At 39.6% G+C, this 19,454-nt stretch overlaps 1 protein-coding gene across 1 annotated transcript in view; it reads right to left on the reverse strand.

Annotated features, from left to right (window-relative positions):
- The window catches only part of Muc19 (mucin 19, oligomeric), an 87,149-nt gene that overhangs the window by 31,463 nt on the left and 36,232 nt on the right, over positions 1–19,454 (reverse strand). The window contains exons 24-28 of the mRNA XM_050131363.1: positions 7,067–7,306; positions 6,840–6,996; positions 5,381–5,506; positions 4,432–4,573; positions 3,771–3,910 (exon numbers count right to left, since the gene is read on the reverse strand). Of these exons, the coding sequence (XP_049987320.1) occupies positions 3,771–3,910; positions 4,432–4,573; positions 5,381–5,506; positions 6,840–6,996; positions 7,067–7,306 (805 nt within the window). The remainder of the gene's footprint in view (positions 1–3,770; positions 3,911–4,431; positions 4,574–5,380; positions 5,507–6,839; positions 6,997–7,066; positions 7,307–19,454) is intronic.

A 19,454-nucleotide genomic window follows, 5' to 3' on the forward strand; every position in this document is an offset into this window, starting at 1 on the left:
AGAAAACATTGTGTGTGTTTTTTTTTCTCGAAAAACTTTCCTAACACATTTATTTTTTTCAAAGACAAAAACACACATACTTCCTACCACACTGTGATCGCAAAGGCACAAACCTTGGGAGGTAAGGCTGCTGGGCCTGAAATGCCCTGCTGGCAAAAGCTTACCTGTCCTTGAGCTGCTGGCCAAGGGGGTCACAGCTGTGCAGAGGAGACAAATGTTTTGGAAGTATAGGTTAAAATACATAGTGGACTAAGCTAAAAAGCCTTCATCTAGATCAGGTTTCCAAAAGTGTACATAAATTACTGCATCGCTCAGGTCCATCCATCAGACTCTTACACACTTCATTATATGTTTGTAATTTCGTACCTACGGCTTTAACTTCATCCATGGGTGAAAATTTTAGCTTAGGATTTGTTAGCATAGTTGCTACCTCCTAGCCAACATGTAAAATGTTCTTTTGGGGAAGATAACCATAGGGACCATGCTCTTTGCCCACAGTTCAACCAGATGGCAACCCAGCTACTTAGCATGAACATTTAGGAGATGAAGAAATGAAGATTGACAGATTGGAGGCAGGGCGCACAGGCCTGAACCTGACATTTTCTTTGCTCTCAGTGTACAAACTAAAAATAATACAAACATTTTCTTCTTAATTACCTGTTGGGGTGCTGAATGAGGAAGTAGTTGTGGTCATAGAAACTGTTTGGGGAGAGAGTATTTAGGGAACGAGTTAATTGAGGAATCTTTGTTAGGGCATTTCTTTCAAGAAATACATTGTCTTCAACTAAAATTAAAATTTGTAAATTTATCTGTAGAAATCAAGGGACAAAAATGCCTTTGTATATAAATTAGTACAAATAGCACTACCTATCGTATGTCCACAGAAATAACTGTTTTCTGTCATGATAAGACAGCTCATCTTCTCAGCAACTTTACAAGGACCAAGAAATGCAGTCCAGGAACCTGCTACCCAATAGTCCAGTCTCAGGAAAGTAGGCAGTAGTAGTTTTAGTGCCTACAGCTCTCCGACAAGGTTACCTAACTTTAAGTTTATCGCCAGAGTCTAAACTCCCCAACATCTTGATTGTTTGACCTCTAATCAGTTGTCAAAAGGAAATGAAATCCCTTCTAAACCATACAGAGAGGTGTGCTGTAGTAACCCCAAGAGTATTCCATGCAGTTGGAATGGTGCCAGTCCAATACAGACAGTCAAAAGCATGCTCATGAACTTCTGTTTTGTTCTTGGTCCACAAGGGCCCACGTCTGTTNTACTTCCTACCACACTGTGATCGCAAAGGCACAAACCTTGGGAGGTAAGGCTGCTGGGCCTGAAATGCCCTGCTGGCAAAGGCTTACCTGTCCTTGAGCTGCTGGCCAAGGGGGTCACAGCTGTGCAGAGGAGACAAATGTTTTGGAAGTATAGGTTAAAATACATAGTGGACTAAGCTAAAAAGCCTTCATCTAGATCAGGTTTCCAAAAGTGTACATAAATTACTGCATCGCTCAGGTCCATCCATCAGACTCTTACACACTTCATTATATGTTTGTAATTTCGTGCCTACGGCTTTAACTTCATCCATGGGTGAAAATTTTAGCTTAGGATTTGTTAGCATAGTTGCTACCTCCTAGCCAACATGTAAAATGTTCTTTTGGGGAAGATAACCATAGGGACCATGCTCTTTGCCCACAGTTCAACCAGATGGCAACCCAGCTACTTAGCATGAACATTTAGGAGATGAAGAAATGAAGATTGACAGATTGGAGGCAGGGCGCACAGGCCTGAACCTGACATTTTCTTTGCTCTCAGTGTACAAACTAAAAATAATACAAACATTTTCTTCTTAATTACCTGTTGGGGTGCTGAATGAGGAAGTAGTTGTGGTCATAGAAACTGTTTGGGGAGAGAGTATTTAGGGAACGAGTTAATTGAGGAATCTTTGTTAGGGCATTTCTTTCAAGAAATACATTGTCTTCAACTAAAATTAAAATTTGTAAATTTATCTGTAGAAATCAAGGGACAAAAATGCCTTTGTATATAAATTAGTACAAATAGCACTACCTATCGTATGTCCACAGAAATAACTGTTTTCTGTCATGATAAGACAGCTCATCTTCTCAGCAACTTTACAAGGACCAAGAAATGCAGTCCAGGAACCTGCTACCCAATAGTCCAGTCTCAGGAAAGTAGGCAGTAGTAGTTTTAGTGCCTACAGCTCTCCGACAAGGTTACCTAACTTTAAGTTTATCGCCAGAGTCTAAACTCCCCAACATCTTGATTGTTTGACCTCTAATCAGTTGTCAAAAGGAAATGAAATCCCTTCTAAACCATACAGAGAGGTGTGCTGTAGTAACCCCAAGAGTGTTCAAGTTATCAGGAAATTCAAGGTTTCAAAACTTAATTTTCCCAGAATTCTCTTGGATGAAAATAAATTAAATACCTGTACCAAATAATATAAAGACATGATTTAAGAACAAGGAATGAACTATTTCAATTTTCAAATCATCTCTAAGTCTGATCATAATTTTCAAATATTTATATCATTAAGATACCACATTCACCTCATTTTACCATTAATTTAATTAACACCTAAAAATATCAAACTCAGGGTGATGATATTTAGTTAAGTAGTATGGAATATTTATGGCATGTTGTAATTACTTTTTTGACTTAGTTTCTAGAAATATGGTGAAACAATATTCTGGTATTTTCTAGTAGCAATTTTAGTTTTCACTTATATCATCTGGTTTACCAATATTTTTACTGGCACAGAATTGTATGAAACTATAAATAAAGGGTGTTGATGCAAAGATTGGTTCAATGTTTAACACACATTTGTAGCTTTACCTGTTGTTGTTGAATTTGTAGGCTGAGTCTCTGAAATGAACACAGATGACCATTATTGGCAAGAATTGAAAGTACTGACCAAGTTTTACATCTTAAGTCATTTAGGAATCATGTGTCTTTTGTTTTGCGTCTTACAGTTCTTAATACAAAGCAAGAATATTTCTTTCAGGACTCGTTTGTAACATGTGTTTCTCAAGTGTCCCTGAAGCCCTCTCATCCTATCTATGTCATTTCTCTTCCATCCCTTCATTAAATTGCCTTGACTGGTGCAGCTTCATCCTCTTAATCCCCTAAGCATGTCAGGGGATGCATGCAGTAGGGAAAACACTCACAACTATCAGGGCACACATGCAGCAGAAAAATACAAGAATCTGAAGTTAGAGCATGGATGCAGTAGAGAAAACACAAGTAGCAGGTGCCAGGGTGATGGAGGTGGGTCTTGTAATAATAAAGAAACTGCCTCGGCCCTCATAGGACAGAAAATTAGGTAGGCGGAGTAGACAGAAGAGAATGCTGGGAAAAAGAAGCTTAGTGAGGAGTCGCCATGGTTCTCCCGCTCCAGACAGACGCAGGTTAAGATCCTCCCTGGTAAGCCAGCTCGTGGGCTACACAGAATATTAGAAATGGGTTAGAACAATATGTAAGAGCTAACCAATAAGAAACTGGAACTAGCCGGGCCAGACAGTGTTTAAAAGAATACAGTTTCCGTGTAATTATTTCTGGGCATAAGCTAGCCATGCGGGCGGCAGGGTGCCGGGGACGCAGCCCTGCCGCCGCTCCTATTTCAACACCAGGGCATACATGCAGTAGAAAAACCACAATCCTTAGCCACCCTGAAAGTTACTGGAAAGGCCCTTTCAGCACGGGCTTTGAGGAATGACCCTCTATGAACAGCCATGCAGTTGGAATGGTGCCAGTCCAATACAGACAGTCAAAAGCATGCTCATGAACTTCTGTTTTGTTCTTGGTCCACAAGGGCCCACGTCTGTTATCTCACCATTCCTAGATGAAGTGGAGGAAAATGAGTCCTTACCATTGCAGTCCAACTCGCCAGCGTTACAATAGCTGAAAGTTAAATAGGAAAAGGAAAAGAATGACTCTGAGTTCGACTGCCAGGAACGCACATTTCACAAATTCAGGACAACAAATTGTCAGGTGATGAAAACGAAACAGAACCAAGAGAAGAGCGTTAATTGCCTCCCTTGGAGCACACCGAGTTCAGTTGCTTGTGTGCTTGACTGGATGTTTTTCCTGCTCCTTTCACCTCAGAGTTTGTGGGACTCCATAATGATTTATGGTCCAGCAGCAAAGTTAGTTTTAAAATTAGCTGCCTCAATTTAATTACTTAATGAGCATGTTTCCTGAGTACAATCTCATCGGCATGACACCATACTCGACAGGCTGAAAATACAATCTACATTTATAAAATTTCATATAACCCTTCCCCTAAACTACAGAGTGACTTTTCCTGTTATCTTCTCATAAGATTAAAGATTTTATAAACCATTTGGTTGTTTACGATCTTTTGTTGTTGTTGTTATTTTTGACTACAGGGTAGCTTGTATCACAGATGGAGCTGCACATACCATGTTCTTCCGCACTCATCCACAACAGCTCCCCCTGCTGGTATGACGTCATTGTAGTAGCAGCTGCACTCGGATAACTGGACACATTTCATAGTGTTCTCATCCAGATAGGGTGCGCTCTCGGGACACCTGGCATAACAGCCTGCAAGGAACAATAACCCACTGTTCATTCCATTTACCAAAACTTGCCAAACTTCACTCTATGCTTCTGAAATTACTACAATGACTCTGTGAGGTGATGTGGTGGGTAGCAAAGTATCACTCTTATGAAAATATAAGGGGAGTACCAACCTAAGTTATAAGTTCTATATATTATAGAAAGATGGATGGATGGATGGATGGATGGATGGATGATAGCTACCTAGCAAGATATTCATTTTTTTTCTTCTCAAGTATTATCTTGTTAAAAGTTTATTCAAGTTTTCCTGAATAGTTTGCTACGTCAATGATGACTATGTAAACACAAAGCAGGCTTTGGTTAGATACGTCTGTTGACTGTGGATAGCACTTCCAAACGTTTATTTTTCCAAGAGAGAAAAGACGAGGAAGGTACACTGAAAGAGTCCAGTGCTAGACACAGAGGTGACTTTTTTCCTGCCATGTCTTTCTTTCTAGGGGCACAGTGCTAAGAATAAGGTGTTGTTCAAGTGTGCAACACCAATGATCAACCTAATGTCAGAGTTCATCCTTTCACAAGTTGCTTTCTGAAACTGCCTTTTCAATGCACACACGTCATCACATGACAAGAATAAGGAGCGACAGCAGGGCTGTGGCACCACCCCCCACCCCAGAAAGGACTTCTGCATCTAAATAAAAGGTTCTATAGAACTATTGCTAAAATCAAGACCACTTCATTCAATTATAAAATTCAGACACTGGGCTGGCAGAAACGAATATTCTTTTGTTGTAAAGGCAGCGTCATTTTCACAACCCTTAAAGCATGTCTTACCTTCCAAAAGTGAAGAAAACTTCTGCCCGATGACCTGATCTTTGCATGTTTTGGCCGTCACCGTGCCACAGGGTTCATAGTGCCAGCTGCACTCCCCGGGGCCGTTGTAGTAGTCGCAGTACACGGCTGTGGTTGAAGCACAGCAAATTACTCTCTTTCCTAGCATGGCGATTCCCACCTTTCCATCTCCAAAAATACTTTTAAAGGGATCCTAGATGATACTAATGGCAGACCTAAATACGTGCCATTCACCTTGTCAAGTTCCTTTGGCTTCATCTAAATTGTCATATAGGCGAATACCACACACACACAAAGGGGAATCTTACAGATTTAGTTAGGTCCTTCCTTTCACAATCACTTGGAGATATTGAATCCTCATCTAGAGCCATGGCTCTCAGCCTTCCTAATGCTGCAACCCTTGAATACAGTTCCCCATGCCATGGTGACCCCAAGCCTACAATTATTCTTAATGCTCCTTCATGTAATTTTGCTACTATTAGAAATCTTAATGTAAACATCTGAGTTTTCCAATGGTCTTCAGTGACCCCTGTGAAAGGGTTATTTGACCCCCAAAGGGATCATGACCCACAGGTTGAGAACTGCTGATCTAGACTTCTGATTTTAATGTTCAAGCTTAAGTTGAAAAAAATAAATATGCAAATCAATGACAAAACAAAAAAAAACAAAATCAGAACAAAACTGATGGGTACGGTGGCTCACTCCTATAATACAGTTACTAGAGTAGCTTGACCAGGAGAATTGCTACAAGGCCAAGGTCAGCCTGGGCTACAGAATGAGTTCCAGGGCAACCTGAACTACAATGTATAGGCTGTCTCACAAAGAGTCTGAGAAAAGTAAGTTTCTTTAATGGGTAATAGTCTTCAACTAAAGTCATTAAGCAGGTTGCTATATCACTAAACTAAGTAAAATGCAATACTTATCCTGCCAATGAATCTCATTCATTTAACACATCTCCAGCCATTAATGCCTTGCTTACAGGGGGAAAGGGGTGGCTTATTTCTTTTATGGTTATGTGGCTCAGTGTGTAGAGATTCATTTTATATTCAAGTTCATTTTCCATAAGGCTTTGTGTCAACGAAACAACATATGTGAGGATTTCAACCAAGAGTGGTGTAAGAGGCTCATGCCTAGGACACACGAATACCCAGACTCGTCACTCATCTGGTTTAGGCAGATGCAGTTTTCATCAGTGTTCAATACATTCCCTCTGTGAATAAAAGCATCTTTCTCTAACTAAAACTGAACACAAAATGTTATACCTTGTCCTATTTCTGTTGGGTATTTTATCCATCATAAACAAATACATTAAGATGTTTTCAACCCTCTCTAGGTTTGAGAGTAAAAAAAAAAAAATCTGAGAGGAAGACCAATTGCTTAAGAAAACAGCTTTGTCTAACTACAACATTCAGAAAACCTGGACTACCCAGGCTTCACTTACGGCAAAGGTTTGGCTTTCTCCACGAGACACAGACTCCGGCTGCGTTGCATGCCTCTGCGTACATTGCCACAGCAGTACAGAAGCCAAGGTACTTCCCTTCCATGTCACATGCACAGGCTTCTTCAATACATGCATTGTAGTAAGCCGTCGGGTCCACCTAGACAGAGCACAACACATGAGTGTCTGGGAAGGACCCGTGCAAGCCTCGGGGCTCAGAGCAGGGCTACCTTGTTGTGGCATTCCCTGAAGGTGTCATCCCTGATGATCTCACACTTCTTCTCGGCCCAGGCCTTGCAGTATGGGTTCGAGTCACATGGGAAGCTTTGAGTTACTGTATCTGAACACTCCTGGCTTGTTTTCCAACTGTTTCCAAATTCCAGGGCTGTGGAAGCTACCAAGGAATGCCTTGTTGTGAAGTCATCCTTAAGATCTCCGTTGTTATTTCCACAAAGGCCACACACTTTGTTCTGTGTTGATGTAAGGGGCAAAAATCACCACACTTGATCACATAATCATAGTACATGATTCATATGATCAAGGCACCTTTATTCCAGGAATGCAGAGATAGAGTGAATGACAGTCAATAAATACAACACATTAAATTATGGACACAAAAACATGATCATCTCAATACACACTTTTGACAAAAACTCATACTAAGAAAATGCCTTACAGACTTGCCTATAGCTGGATTTTACAGACATTTTCGCAATTGATCTTCCCTCTTCTCTGATGCTCTAGCTTATGTCAATTTGACATAAAACTAGCTGGCACACTAGCAAACATTCTGAGAAAGAAATTTGAAGGAAAAAAGGGATGAAATAAACCTAAACAAGGACATAAAAGACTTCCCTCTGCAATGAAACTTCAAAAAAATCAGTGAGAGACTCCAGACAATGGAAGGACTCCCTGTGCTTATGGATTGGAAGAATTAACATTGTGAAAATAGCCAGTCTACCAAAAACAACCAGCAGATCCAATTAATCCTAATAAACATGTCAATGGCATTCTTAAACAGAAAAATCTATCATAATTTTTATATGGAAGCACAGGACATTCTGGGTAGACAAAAAAAAAATCAAAAAAGTACAGGGCTGCGGGACAGGGAATACCACATCTGATTCCAAGTTGTATGACAGAATCTTATCAATGAAAACAATATGGTCCTGGCAGAAGAACAGATGGGTGGATCAATGGAAAAGAAGTGAGGGCCCAGAAACAAAGCTCCACGGCTGATTTAAGATTGCCAGAGGCCTTTTGAACAGCAAAACCGATGGCTACCTATAGTACCTGTGTGAAAGAGCAAATGGAGCAGCAAGGGGACAGTGGGGACTAATAAGAGGTAGGAGGGATGAAAAAAGGAAGAGCAGTAGACTAGAAGAGAGGCTGTGTTCAAACACATTACCTACTTGCAAGAAAACGGCCTTACATAACCCTGTATGACAAGTAAAAGAATCAGTTGTACATAGCACAATGTTGAATATAGATGTATCAAAGATATAGGTGGTAGAGGATAGATAGATAGATAGATAGATAGATGATAGAGGATAGACAGCCATAAACATCACAATTATAAATACTGTATCATACTGAATTTCATTTTTAGCAGACTTAGAATTTGTGAGCAAAATGTTCCCATTTAGTTTAAGGCATCTTATATTATAAAATGATCTAGCATCAAGCATTAAAAAAAGCAATTTGTTGGGAGAAGCTTTTTCTATTCCATAGTCCTGCCAGTCCAGTCCTGAAACTCACTATGTAGACCAGGCTGGCCTCACACTCACAGAGCTCCACCTGCCTCTGCCTCTTGAGTGTTGGAACTAAAGGCATGTACCATCACACCTGGCATAATAAATGTTTTTAACGATGAAAAATAGATTTGTGAATTTTAAATTATGCATGTATATACTCATATTTTCAGAGTATCTACTGCAAGAGATATACTTAATTCAAAACATATAATTACCTTAAAATGATTACCATGTGATAATTCCAAGAAAGCAGATACAGTTAGCCTAGAACGCCTCAGTTGACAGCACTTGCATTTTTGGTCACTTGATTATAGTTAAAGATGACTAAAGAGAAGTTGTAGGCTCATTACAGTGACTGAAGCCCTAACCTGCTTCTAAGTGTCAGATTCCCCAGTGTTTGAGAGAGGTATATACCTGCCACCTTGGGTCCAGAATAACAGAAACTTTGGTGTATTTGTCCCAGATCAGAATGATTCCATTCGGAAGTTTCACAATCAGGTAGAGGCCAACAGTGTGGATGGAGTACAAGGTCCCGTTGAGCTCACAATCCTTATTTTCAGTGGTTTGAACTGCTGTCACTTTACCGTCTTGTAAGATGATGTTTTGATCCTGTAATTAGAAAAGAGATTTTACAAAGAACCCGCTCAACTAGAAAGAGCACAGCCTGAGAGGAGATTCAAGCAAAGCGGGGCTATATCAAACCTGGAAGGCCACTATGATTTTTCTGGAGCAGGTAAGCCCATTTTCACAACATGGGACACTCTCAGTTAAAACACGGAATGTGCCGTTTTCTTGACCACAGTAATCCTGTTAAAAGTAAATTATGAGAGTTCATTAGTTTCAGGAACATAGACTTCAACTGCAACATCCAAAATGATTTCTTAAATTCAATACGTCACAAGGTGTGGTAGAGAATTCCTAAACGTGCAGGTGGTTGGCTCCATTTCTGGCCAGGCAGCTTGTAGAGTGCACTCTAAATAGCCTGTCCTGATTCAAAGCTAATTCCATTGCTTCCACACAAGTTCAGATTTTACCATAGATGTAGAAGTATTTGCATCATATATATGAATCACTGATTTGTTTGGGGGTTCTATAAATAGCTAAACGTGGTTCTTTTGCTTCAGTAATTTATATGAAATTTGATAGTCAGTCATAAACAATCTACAAATAATAATGAATCTAAGCTTTATCTTTAAATGTTATCTTATCAAGGACCTTAATTGTCTCTAAAAGCATGAGCTCTGAAATCAGACATTTCGTTCATTCACAATGTCAATCTCTAGGTAGTAGTTTAATGATGTGGGATTCCCCTCTGTATTCTGTGAATACCATTGGTTAATAAAGAGTTTTGGGGCCTGCGCAGGGAATAAAGGTAGGTGGAGAAAACTAAACTGAATGCTGGGAGAAAGGAAGCAGAGTCAGAGAGAAGCCCTGTAGCCCCGCAGGACACAGACACCAGAACATACCCGATAAACCACTGCCACATAACGATACACAGATTAATGGAGATGGGTTAAATTTATATGTAAGAGTTAGCCAATAAGAAGCTAGAGCTTATGGGCCAAGCAGTGATTTAAATAATATAGTTTCTGTGTGACTATTTCGGGGCTGAGCAGCTAGGAACCAACAAGCATCTCCTTACAACAGTTTAAGATGCTTAATTCACTTAAAGCTCCCCTTCTCTATTTGCATTATAAGGGCAATAAAAGTTGTCTAGGTTTACAATGACTTAACAACAATGAATTGTGTCAGTTTTTCTTGGCAAGGAGCACTTGAGAAATTCTAGTCACCATTTCTATTGCTACAGCAAGGATAACAGGGTCTACCATCACTAACCACTTAGTGTGGGCTACAATGAGTGCTCCCACATGGCTTCCAGTAGGTGCTATTTCCATGCACATTTTATCAATACAGAATCTAAAGGAACGTGGCCATAGTCATACATCTAACGAAGCCAAGCCAGAAGTTAACAGAGCCACCAGAGCCATCCTCACACTGGAAAATACTCGCCCTTCTAGAAACATATCAAAAGTGGTAAATAAATAAATAAAATAATATTTTGAAAATAAATTTCCCCATACTCAAGAATAATTATGAAGGACAGAAAAAATGATGATAAAATATACACAAAATTACCTCAAGGAATGTGTACTGGCAGAGCCCATCAAAGCTGTAACTTTCTCCATCAAAGGTTCTAACATGTCCTTCCCCGTAGATGTGGCAAGTACTTTGACATTCATTTTGGGTACAGTTCCAAGACCCCTTTATGCAAGTACTAAAAGCAGAAAATTGAAGAGTGACCATTATTTTTGTCATGGTTCATATATTTTAGTGGTTTGTAAAAAAAGAACATAAAATGTTTCTTGGCTTAAATATTGAAGCTATCTAGATTATATTATCTAATGTTCATGGTGCTTTTTACGCAAAAAAAAATTATCCTGTGCTAACTTACACTGGACATTATTCTTTCAAACAGACCTAGACACGACTTTCTCATTCCCATGAAAAATAACAGCAAACTATCCATTTCTAAATATCTAAAACAAATAAATTGTGAAGACTTTATTACACACCACTCATTGCAGCCAACAGAAGTAACACTTCCTTGTTCATATTCTCTGTCACCAAAAGAGCAGGGACAGTCATCAGGAGGTATGCATATCCCTTTAGAGTTGCGGACCATTCCTACTGGGCAGTAGCACCCACGTTTGCATGGCAAGTCTCCCTACAAGAAAACGCGCAGAATCAATACTTCTGTCAGCATGTCACATCATCAGCACCAAGTTAAATGCGTAACTATGGTCACTGCTCATCTGCAGCTCACATTTGACAGTGAAAGAGATCACGCATACACACGATGATCGAAATACTTTTCTTATACGTTGTGGCTTCTATTTACCCTGAAAATTTTAAAGTTTTTAAGGCTCCACTCTGATGTAATGTTACTGACCTGAAAGTCAGGTATGTTCCTGGTGCTACATGTCCTATCAGTCCTTCTCTGTGCCTTGGGATCTTAGCAGTCTACATACTCAGCACCCCTGGAGCAGTTGTCTGCAAGATAAAAAAGATCTAATCGTTAATCCAGAGCTCCTGGTCTAGTTTTTGACCATTTTATTGACAGATACTTGGGTAAGAAGGGGGAGTTCTGGCACATGTCCTTAACTCCAGCAGTTGGGATGCTGAAGTTAGAAGGATTGCTGTCCTTTCAAGGCCACTCTGGGGTGTTTTGTGAGAGGAGAGAGTAGATAGATGATAGATAGATAGATAGATAGATAGATAGATAGATAGATAGATAAGAAAAGGAGAGGTGAGGCAAGAAGAGTATCAGAAAAGAAAGAAATGAGGGCAAGTGTGGGAAATCAAATAAGCAAGTATTACAACAGCAATAAAAACCACTTACGTATGGTCAAATTAAGAGGAGTTTCGCAAAGAAGCCCTCCATCCTGGCAGACACTGGAAATAGAAGAAAACCATATATTTTATCTCTTTAAACATTGATATTTAAGGGCAATTAGACAAATGTGAATCAGTTATAAGAATATATATATGTATATGATTTGCCAAATTATAAGTTGTAACCTTACAAGTACTGTAGGAAGGTGCAAGTTCTACGAATGTCAAAGAAAACCTCTTGGAAAGTTTGATTACAGGATCTAATCTAGCAAGAAATATGAAAAATTGATGGCCAAAAGAACAAGGTGTATTTCAAAGGCTCCCAAAAATTTCCTGCAGATGCAAGCAGAATAATATACAAATGAGGACAGTGATAGTAAAAAGTTGGGGCCAGATCTTGTATGGCCTTAAATGACATGCAAGTACATTTCTATTCTTTTAGCAACTGTCAGTCATCTGTTTAAGAAGGCTAGTGGTTCAAGCAAAATTGTGCTTTACCTTAAACAGAGCAGGGAAGGTGACACAGGAATAGAGGAAGTCAAAGAAAAGGGAAAGATAGTTAACTAAGAGATGCTGGCAAGAGCTGATGGTGTTCTGGATCAATAGTACTGAGAGATGCCATAGCTGCAGAGAGAGCTTGTGGCTCATAATCACTTGATTCTGCAATTACAGAGTGATGGGGAGAAAGCTTATCCTCGAACCCCAACCATATGCCTGTGAACTTGGAATCTAAGCCGCAGCCTGGCCATTGTCTATGTCTCTAACATAATCTTATACAATAGCCTCCGTGCCCAATATTTTTAAGCATGTGCTATCTCATTCTTTTCACAGAAATCATTCTCCACATAGCAGTTTTGTCTGGAAAGACAGACCATTTTTAGGAGAATTCAAAGTTCACCCTCCTTTCGGAAGCTTCCCCAACTCCTCAGGCCGTGGTTGCTACCACACGGTAACAAATACCTTGCTTAATCTGTGTAGACAAGGCTATGAATACTTTCTTTTGTAATTCTAGCAATAAATACAAGCCCTAGCACAGGCGCTGAACAAGTATTTGCAGAATGCTACAGACTAAAACAGATCATTATTTGAGTGTAAATTCAATTTACATTGTCTATTTATAAAAGCTACCAGAACACAGAGTGGAATAAACCACATGTATGGTCACTATGGTGTAGTAGATTGTGATGGCCCCTCCAGAATAAAAGAAGCACCAACCAGCTGTAGTAACACATGGAAAATGAAAACTATAGTAGATCTGAGGGAGACTTCATACAATCAAGTGAGTATTCCTCTGGAGAGAACACATTCCCTTGTCAGTGTCATCACAAGCATCTGTGTTATCTGCTGTGGGTATCAGAATGAGTGTCTATATAATCTCCTACACACCAGCTATTGTCATCAATAAGGATGGATTTGCCAGGTTGCACAATCTCATCATTAACATAGCAGTCACACTCAGACATCTGAACACAGTTCCCTTCACTGTTCTGGTACGTTCCCTCAGGGCAAGTGCATCCGTCAACTGGAACATCTTCTATATCACAGCTTCGGTCTCGTTGTGAGAGTGATCGGCAAGAGCTGTTGCAGGTTTTCACTTTGTAGTTAAACACGAGGCCACTTGGACAAGAAAGCTCTGTGGGGATGAAGCAAGAATGGTCCTTACCATCTGCACACATTCTAGAAGAGGACTTCCTTCACACTGATGCTTAGAGAAAGCATAGTGGATTATTCAAATTTTAAGTTGTGAGTATAGAAAAAAGCTATCTGATCATTGGTTTATTTTTTATTCTTCTTTTTCAGTCCATGTTTCAGACAAAGCCCATCGTCAGGCTAGGCAATACACACTGCTCTTGTGTAGCTATTGTCCCCATTTTAAGGACAACTGTAGCAGGCGCCATTAAAAGGAAGATAAATACTATTTCCATGCACAGGGAAGATCTGTACTGAGGGAAGAGAATGGGCCAATTCACAGGAGGACTGCAGCCCAGAGAAGGGTAGTTTTACAACGGAACAACAGTCTAAACTGGGAGACAGTGTGATTCTCACAAGAAGCATGCCAAGGGCTGGAAGCTTTGAGTCCAGGGACATTGTCTGTGCCCATAGAACCCTTTAAACCAGGAGAAACAACTGACAAGTTTTGTGTGATTTTTACTTTATTTGGTTCATTTGGTTTTGACCATAGAATATAGATTAGAAGGAGCAGAAGGGAAATACCAAAGAGGGTCATTACAATTAAACAAGAAGAGTAGGGCATTTCCCTGTGCTAAATTGATATCATAGAAAATTTAATGTGATCAGCCCTACTGCCTGTTGGACACGGACCAGGAAGTGTTGAGGAACCTGGATGATGTAGGCTTCTACAAATCTGCAAGCTTTTGTGAGACAGGATTTTGCTATATAGTCCAGGTTGACCCGCAATACATTACGTAGCCCACGCTGTCCTTAAACTCACAGAAATCCTCCTGCCTCAGCCTTCCAAATGCTGGGAAATGGAGCATATGCCTCCAGACCTGACTTGTAGAAGATTTTTTGATTACTGCTCTTCTTTTCTCAAGGTAAATCTTTATGAAGTCATATTCAAAGACTATGATAAATATTTTAACTATAATATTGGGGCTCCTAATTTACAAATGAAAAACCATGTAATTTCAGTATACAGTAATTGAACATATTCCTATAAATACCTATCATCTTGAAAATATAAGTTAAATTATATATAAAAATAAATTAAATATATATTAAATAAAGGAATGACTTAAAATGCCGAAATTTAAGATTTGCCAATGATCATTTGTTAGAGGGCTCTGCATGCTGGGATAGCTCTCTGAGCTCAACATGGTATGGAGGATTCCCTTTGTGGCAGAACTCCGTCCCCATCCTATTTAAAATAGTATCTCTAGGCCCAAAGGACCTCATTTGGAAGCTGTACCTGAGTCTGGATACCTGACTTAAGTGTGACCTTTGACATAGTTCCCGGCAAATGCTTCCCCCTGCTGTCTGCACCTGATAATGATAATTACATATCGTGCTCCAGCTGTATGGTAGGACCAGCTGCCAAATTAGGTGATTCCCCAGCTGCCGTCTCCGTCTCACATATTCCCTTTACTCTGAAGTAAAACTGAGCTGTGACATCGAATCAGACTCGAAGAAGTCTATTTCCATTGCACTCACGGGCTGTACAAAGCCGTGCACATTGCCTCTGCTCCCTCTGTCCCCGCGGACTGGTGGCCAACAGACCACGAGAGAAAGGGAGACCCCATAATTGTTTGAAAAACATTCTTTACGAAAGTATCAGGTACAAGTTTGTCAATGCCTGTGTCTCCCCATCCCGGCACAGGTGCATGCAGGAAGCTGAGAGGGAAGCAGAGGCATCGGCTTCACCCCTACTCACCACAGCCCAGCTTTCCAGCCACTAGGTGGGCTTCACCCCTACTCACCACACAGCCAAGCTCCCCAGCCCACTAGGTGGCTTCACCCCTACTCACCACATAGCCCATCTCTCCAGCCCTCCAGGTATGTTTTTTTCTCGGCACAAGCTTTCACATAGTTCCCTAAAATCGTACACAGGCAATCTTGGGTGCTTCCACAAGAGCACGTGTATTTTTTGCATTCCTTTCAAATAAAAAAAAAATATAAATCACATTTCAAAGTTACTCATAAGAACAGGCAAACCCATAGCTTAATGTATATCCAGGCATTCCTGACCCTAAAATTAAATTGTACTTTGAAACATTCAGAAATATTTTTTAAATGTTTAAAATAGCTCATTAACTATTCATCTACTTTCAAGAAGCAAAAAAGAAAAGTTCTTCAAGCTTTTTCTCATTTGGGATTGATTATTTTCCAACATTATATTTATAAAGTTAATTTATTTAATATTTAGGTAAATTATTAGACCCTAATTCTAATTTTATGCGTATACTTTCATCTGTTGACAACAGTAACAATTTGAGAATGATTAAGATGTGCACACTTTGTCAAAATCATCAAAATATTTCCAATAAAGGCTGTTTGTGTCAGCTCATCACGTACCTCATAGTAGAATTTGGGGCTCACAGTTTGATGACAGTCAGCAAAAGGCCCGCTTGAATTGAGAAGAATCCCACAGTTGCTGTCAGCAAACTTCTCTGGAAAGAAGTGAAAGCATCCAAAGTTAGACTCGGTAGCACCAAAGTCTCTTAATTGAAAGGAAAGCTGAACATCTCTGAGTTCTGCCTCCAGGAAGAGTTTTGCTCTCAATCAGTTGCTATGGTGTATCAAATTCCATGGAACTATGCTTAAAATACCACAGTGCAAACAGAGCACACTAGAAGTTGAGTCTTCAGTACTACTGACATTTTCTATTAACCTACTTAACATTTCTCTGAAATGCAGTTTTGATATAAAAATGAAAACAGGTGATGTACGCCACATCTTAAGTGTCTCTTTGCTGTGCATCAATGTCAATGGCTCACCTGCCACCTCTTCTGCATTACACGCACGTCACATGACACAGCATCACCAGGTGATGAAAATCAAATGCACTTGTTGAAAAGTGCTTAACTGATATTTGTTTATTTATAAATATATACACGATACTAAATTCACAAAAAGAAGATCTGTAAAATGATGATAGCCAATGCTTTACATGATGCTTTTAAGGTTTAAGGTTTTAAGATCTTTAAAAAGGGCGCTGATAGCCAATGCGTTCCATGATGATTTTAGGCATAAAGGAGTCTGAACTTCCGAGAGAGACACAGAAAGCAGCTGTGGCTGATACCCTGGCAAATTGGCAACAACCCATCACTTATGCTTTTCCCAAAACTATTACTATTAATACGGTGTTCTCAAAGTTCAGCTTAATTTATGCTGCTATTAATTAAAATATAATACACCGAAAATCAGATTTATTTTATAAACTACCGCAAAGTGCTGGCCTCTTTTTCTAGTGAACATAGATTAACTTTGTTCCTCATAAGAGACTTACTCTTTTGTGCCATCTCTTAATTCTTTAATTCTCTATTTCATCTAAACCTGGGATTAATATAAGAAATGTTAGCTAGAGGCAAGGTGATCTGATGTCTACATCAGTATAAGTCTGCAAATGCACCAACTTAAACAACACAGCTTGAATCTCCATGATGATTACCTGCTTCGATACTGACACAGGAAGAGGGGCTCCCCTTAGAACAAGACATCATCTCCCAGGAATTAGCAAATGCCTGAGCTGTACTCTCCAGAATTTTCTGACTTGACATGAAATCATCTTCTGCTTTGTTGTTGTAGGAACCACAGAGACCTGCAGGATGTTGAAGTCACAGAGCAAAGGTTACCATTTCCACCTATGCAGCCTTCCGGTTACTTTATTGAAAACATTGTAAAAAAAAAATACTTGAAATATGTTTTGTTAATACCAGCACACAGTAGGTAAAATCTTACGTCACTTCAGACTTCATTCATTAGTCTTTCACAAAAATTCCAGCGCACAGACAACCATGTGCAATAAATGGTACTTGCTGTTTGCCATGGTAACCTTAGAAAGATGCATCACGAAAAGGCTATGTGCCTTCCTTGTCAGAGCTGTGCAATCCACAAGTTGCATTCTTTGTCTATATTAAGATACATTACCTTTCACGTAAAGTATGTAGCATAAAACTTGTACCATGTATGCATTAATCATTTTGTGGGACTTGCCATTTATTCTTTTACCATTTATGACCGTGAAGAAGAGCTCATTTTTATGATGGGAAGCTTCAGGAAAATAAATGAGCTTGTGGTGTAGCCTAAGGGCACTTGTTCCTGAGTTTTAAGGTTATACATACTGTATTTTTATTTATTTAGCTGCATGCCAAGGTCTTATTTGATTTACACTACTAGTAAAAGGACGTTTAAAACATACTTTCAAAATGTTAGCTGAATAACAGTCCTTAAATATTTTTAGATTTTATTTCCTAAGCATGTGTGTATTGACTGCATGTGTGTACGTGTACCACATGCATGCCTGGACGTGGAGTTACTGATTGATGGTTTTGCAATATCATGTGGGTGTTGGGAATTGAACCTGGGATCTCTGCAAGAGGACCTTGTACTCTAAACCACTGAGCCATTTCTCTAGACCCAAAATAAAAGTCTAAATTCAAAAATTTGAAATGTGAGAATTGTTGAACACCCTTTGTTATTGATTCTGTGATGAGCCAAGGCTGACTGTTACACTGTTCTCTTAAATGCAAGTTAAATCAACAGGCTGAGCACACAGAAGAAAAGCCGTCCTATGTCCTAAGTGACCTTGAGGTGCATTATTATCTTTGACAGACAGGTCCAGCACAAGTTCCAGTCTCTTAGAATGGAAGAGTTATGTTCTCTGTGACATTATATTGCCACATTAAGGGCATAATGCCGGATCCTTGGAAATGATACTGTTTGGAGGACTTACCGACAGTGTCTGTGAATGCGTCGGGAGGCATGGACAAATACAACTGCATTGCAGGAGCAATTTGTATCTGCATCTTTAGGAGAGACAGCACCTCTGCTTGCATGTATAAAGAAGATGCATTGAAGATCTGTATTTCATCTGTTGAATGACAATTTTTGACCAAAATTAGCATGTCAGTTTGGGAAGCTGAGTAAATAAAGTCATCTGGAAGATGTTTTTAGATGCTGTTGTTAACCTTACCTGAATAGTAATAACCTTGAATTACAACTCCATCCTTTGTGACTGTCCCATCACTATTGAACACAAATCTGCCGCCTGAAACAGACTAATATTTAAAACCCTTCGTTAGCTCAGCATAGCTTTAATGTGCTCCATGGAACTGAATTTTCATGCCACTAAAAACATGTTGAGTTCTGTAGCATAGATTTATGAATATCTTTAAAGCCTTTCTTACACTATGCTTCGTGCTTCCCATATCAGTCCTGGAAAGGAACGCTTGTCATCAATTTACAGACAAGGAAACTGAAACCAAGATGGTTACCCTTTGTAAGTACCAACACCTAGGCAGGCATGAGCCCTTTAAAGTCCCAATGAACACCTAATGGAAAACCATGGTTAGCCTGTCATTCACACACAAGTATTTATACTCACTGTGGGCATATTTTAGGATCTTGGCTCTTTCTAACTTTTCTAGAAATAAAATTGTTTTTCTGACATCTTATTCATAGACTTAATTCATATAGCAAGTCATTATTCTCCCGAATTCAGACTTATTGTGCACATTTGTGTGGGAGGTAATGAAAGGCATAGAGCACAGACTGTACCATGTGTCTTCCTAAATTGCCACACACCTTGTTCTTTTGAGACATAGCCTCTCACTGAATCTGAAGCTTCTCCATTTGTCAAGACTGGCTCATCAGCAAGTCCCAGAGCTCTGCTCTGTCTTTCCCTCCCCTATTCTGGAATTACAGACCATGTAGCCAGGTTGAACATTCTGTTTTCTCACATGGTGCTAGGGATGAAACCCATGAAAAGTATCAACTGAACCATCTCTCGTGT

This window comes from Alexandromys fortis, unplaced genomic scaffold (assembly GCF_014885135.2).
Source record: "Alexandromys fortis isolate MF-2015 unplaced genomic scaffold, M_Fortis_MF-2015_v1.1 scaffold_28, whole genome shotgun sequence".
NCBI classification, from domain to species: Eukaryota; Metazoa; Chordata; class Mammalia; order Rodentia; family Cricetidae; genus Alexandromys; species Alexandromys fortis.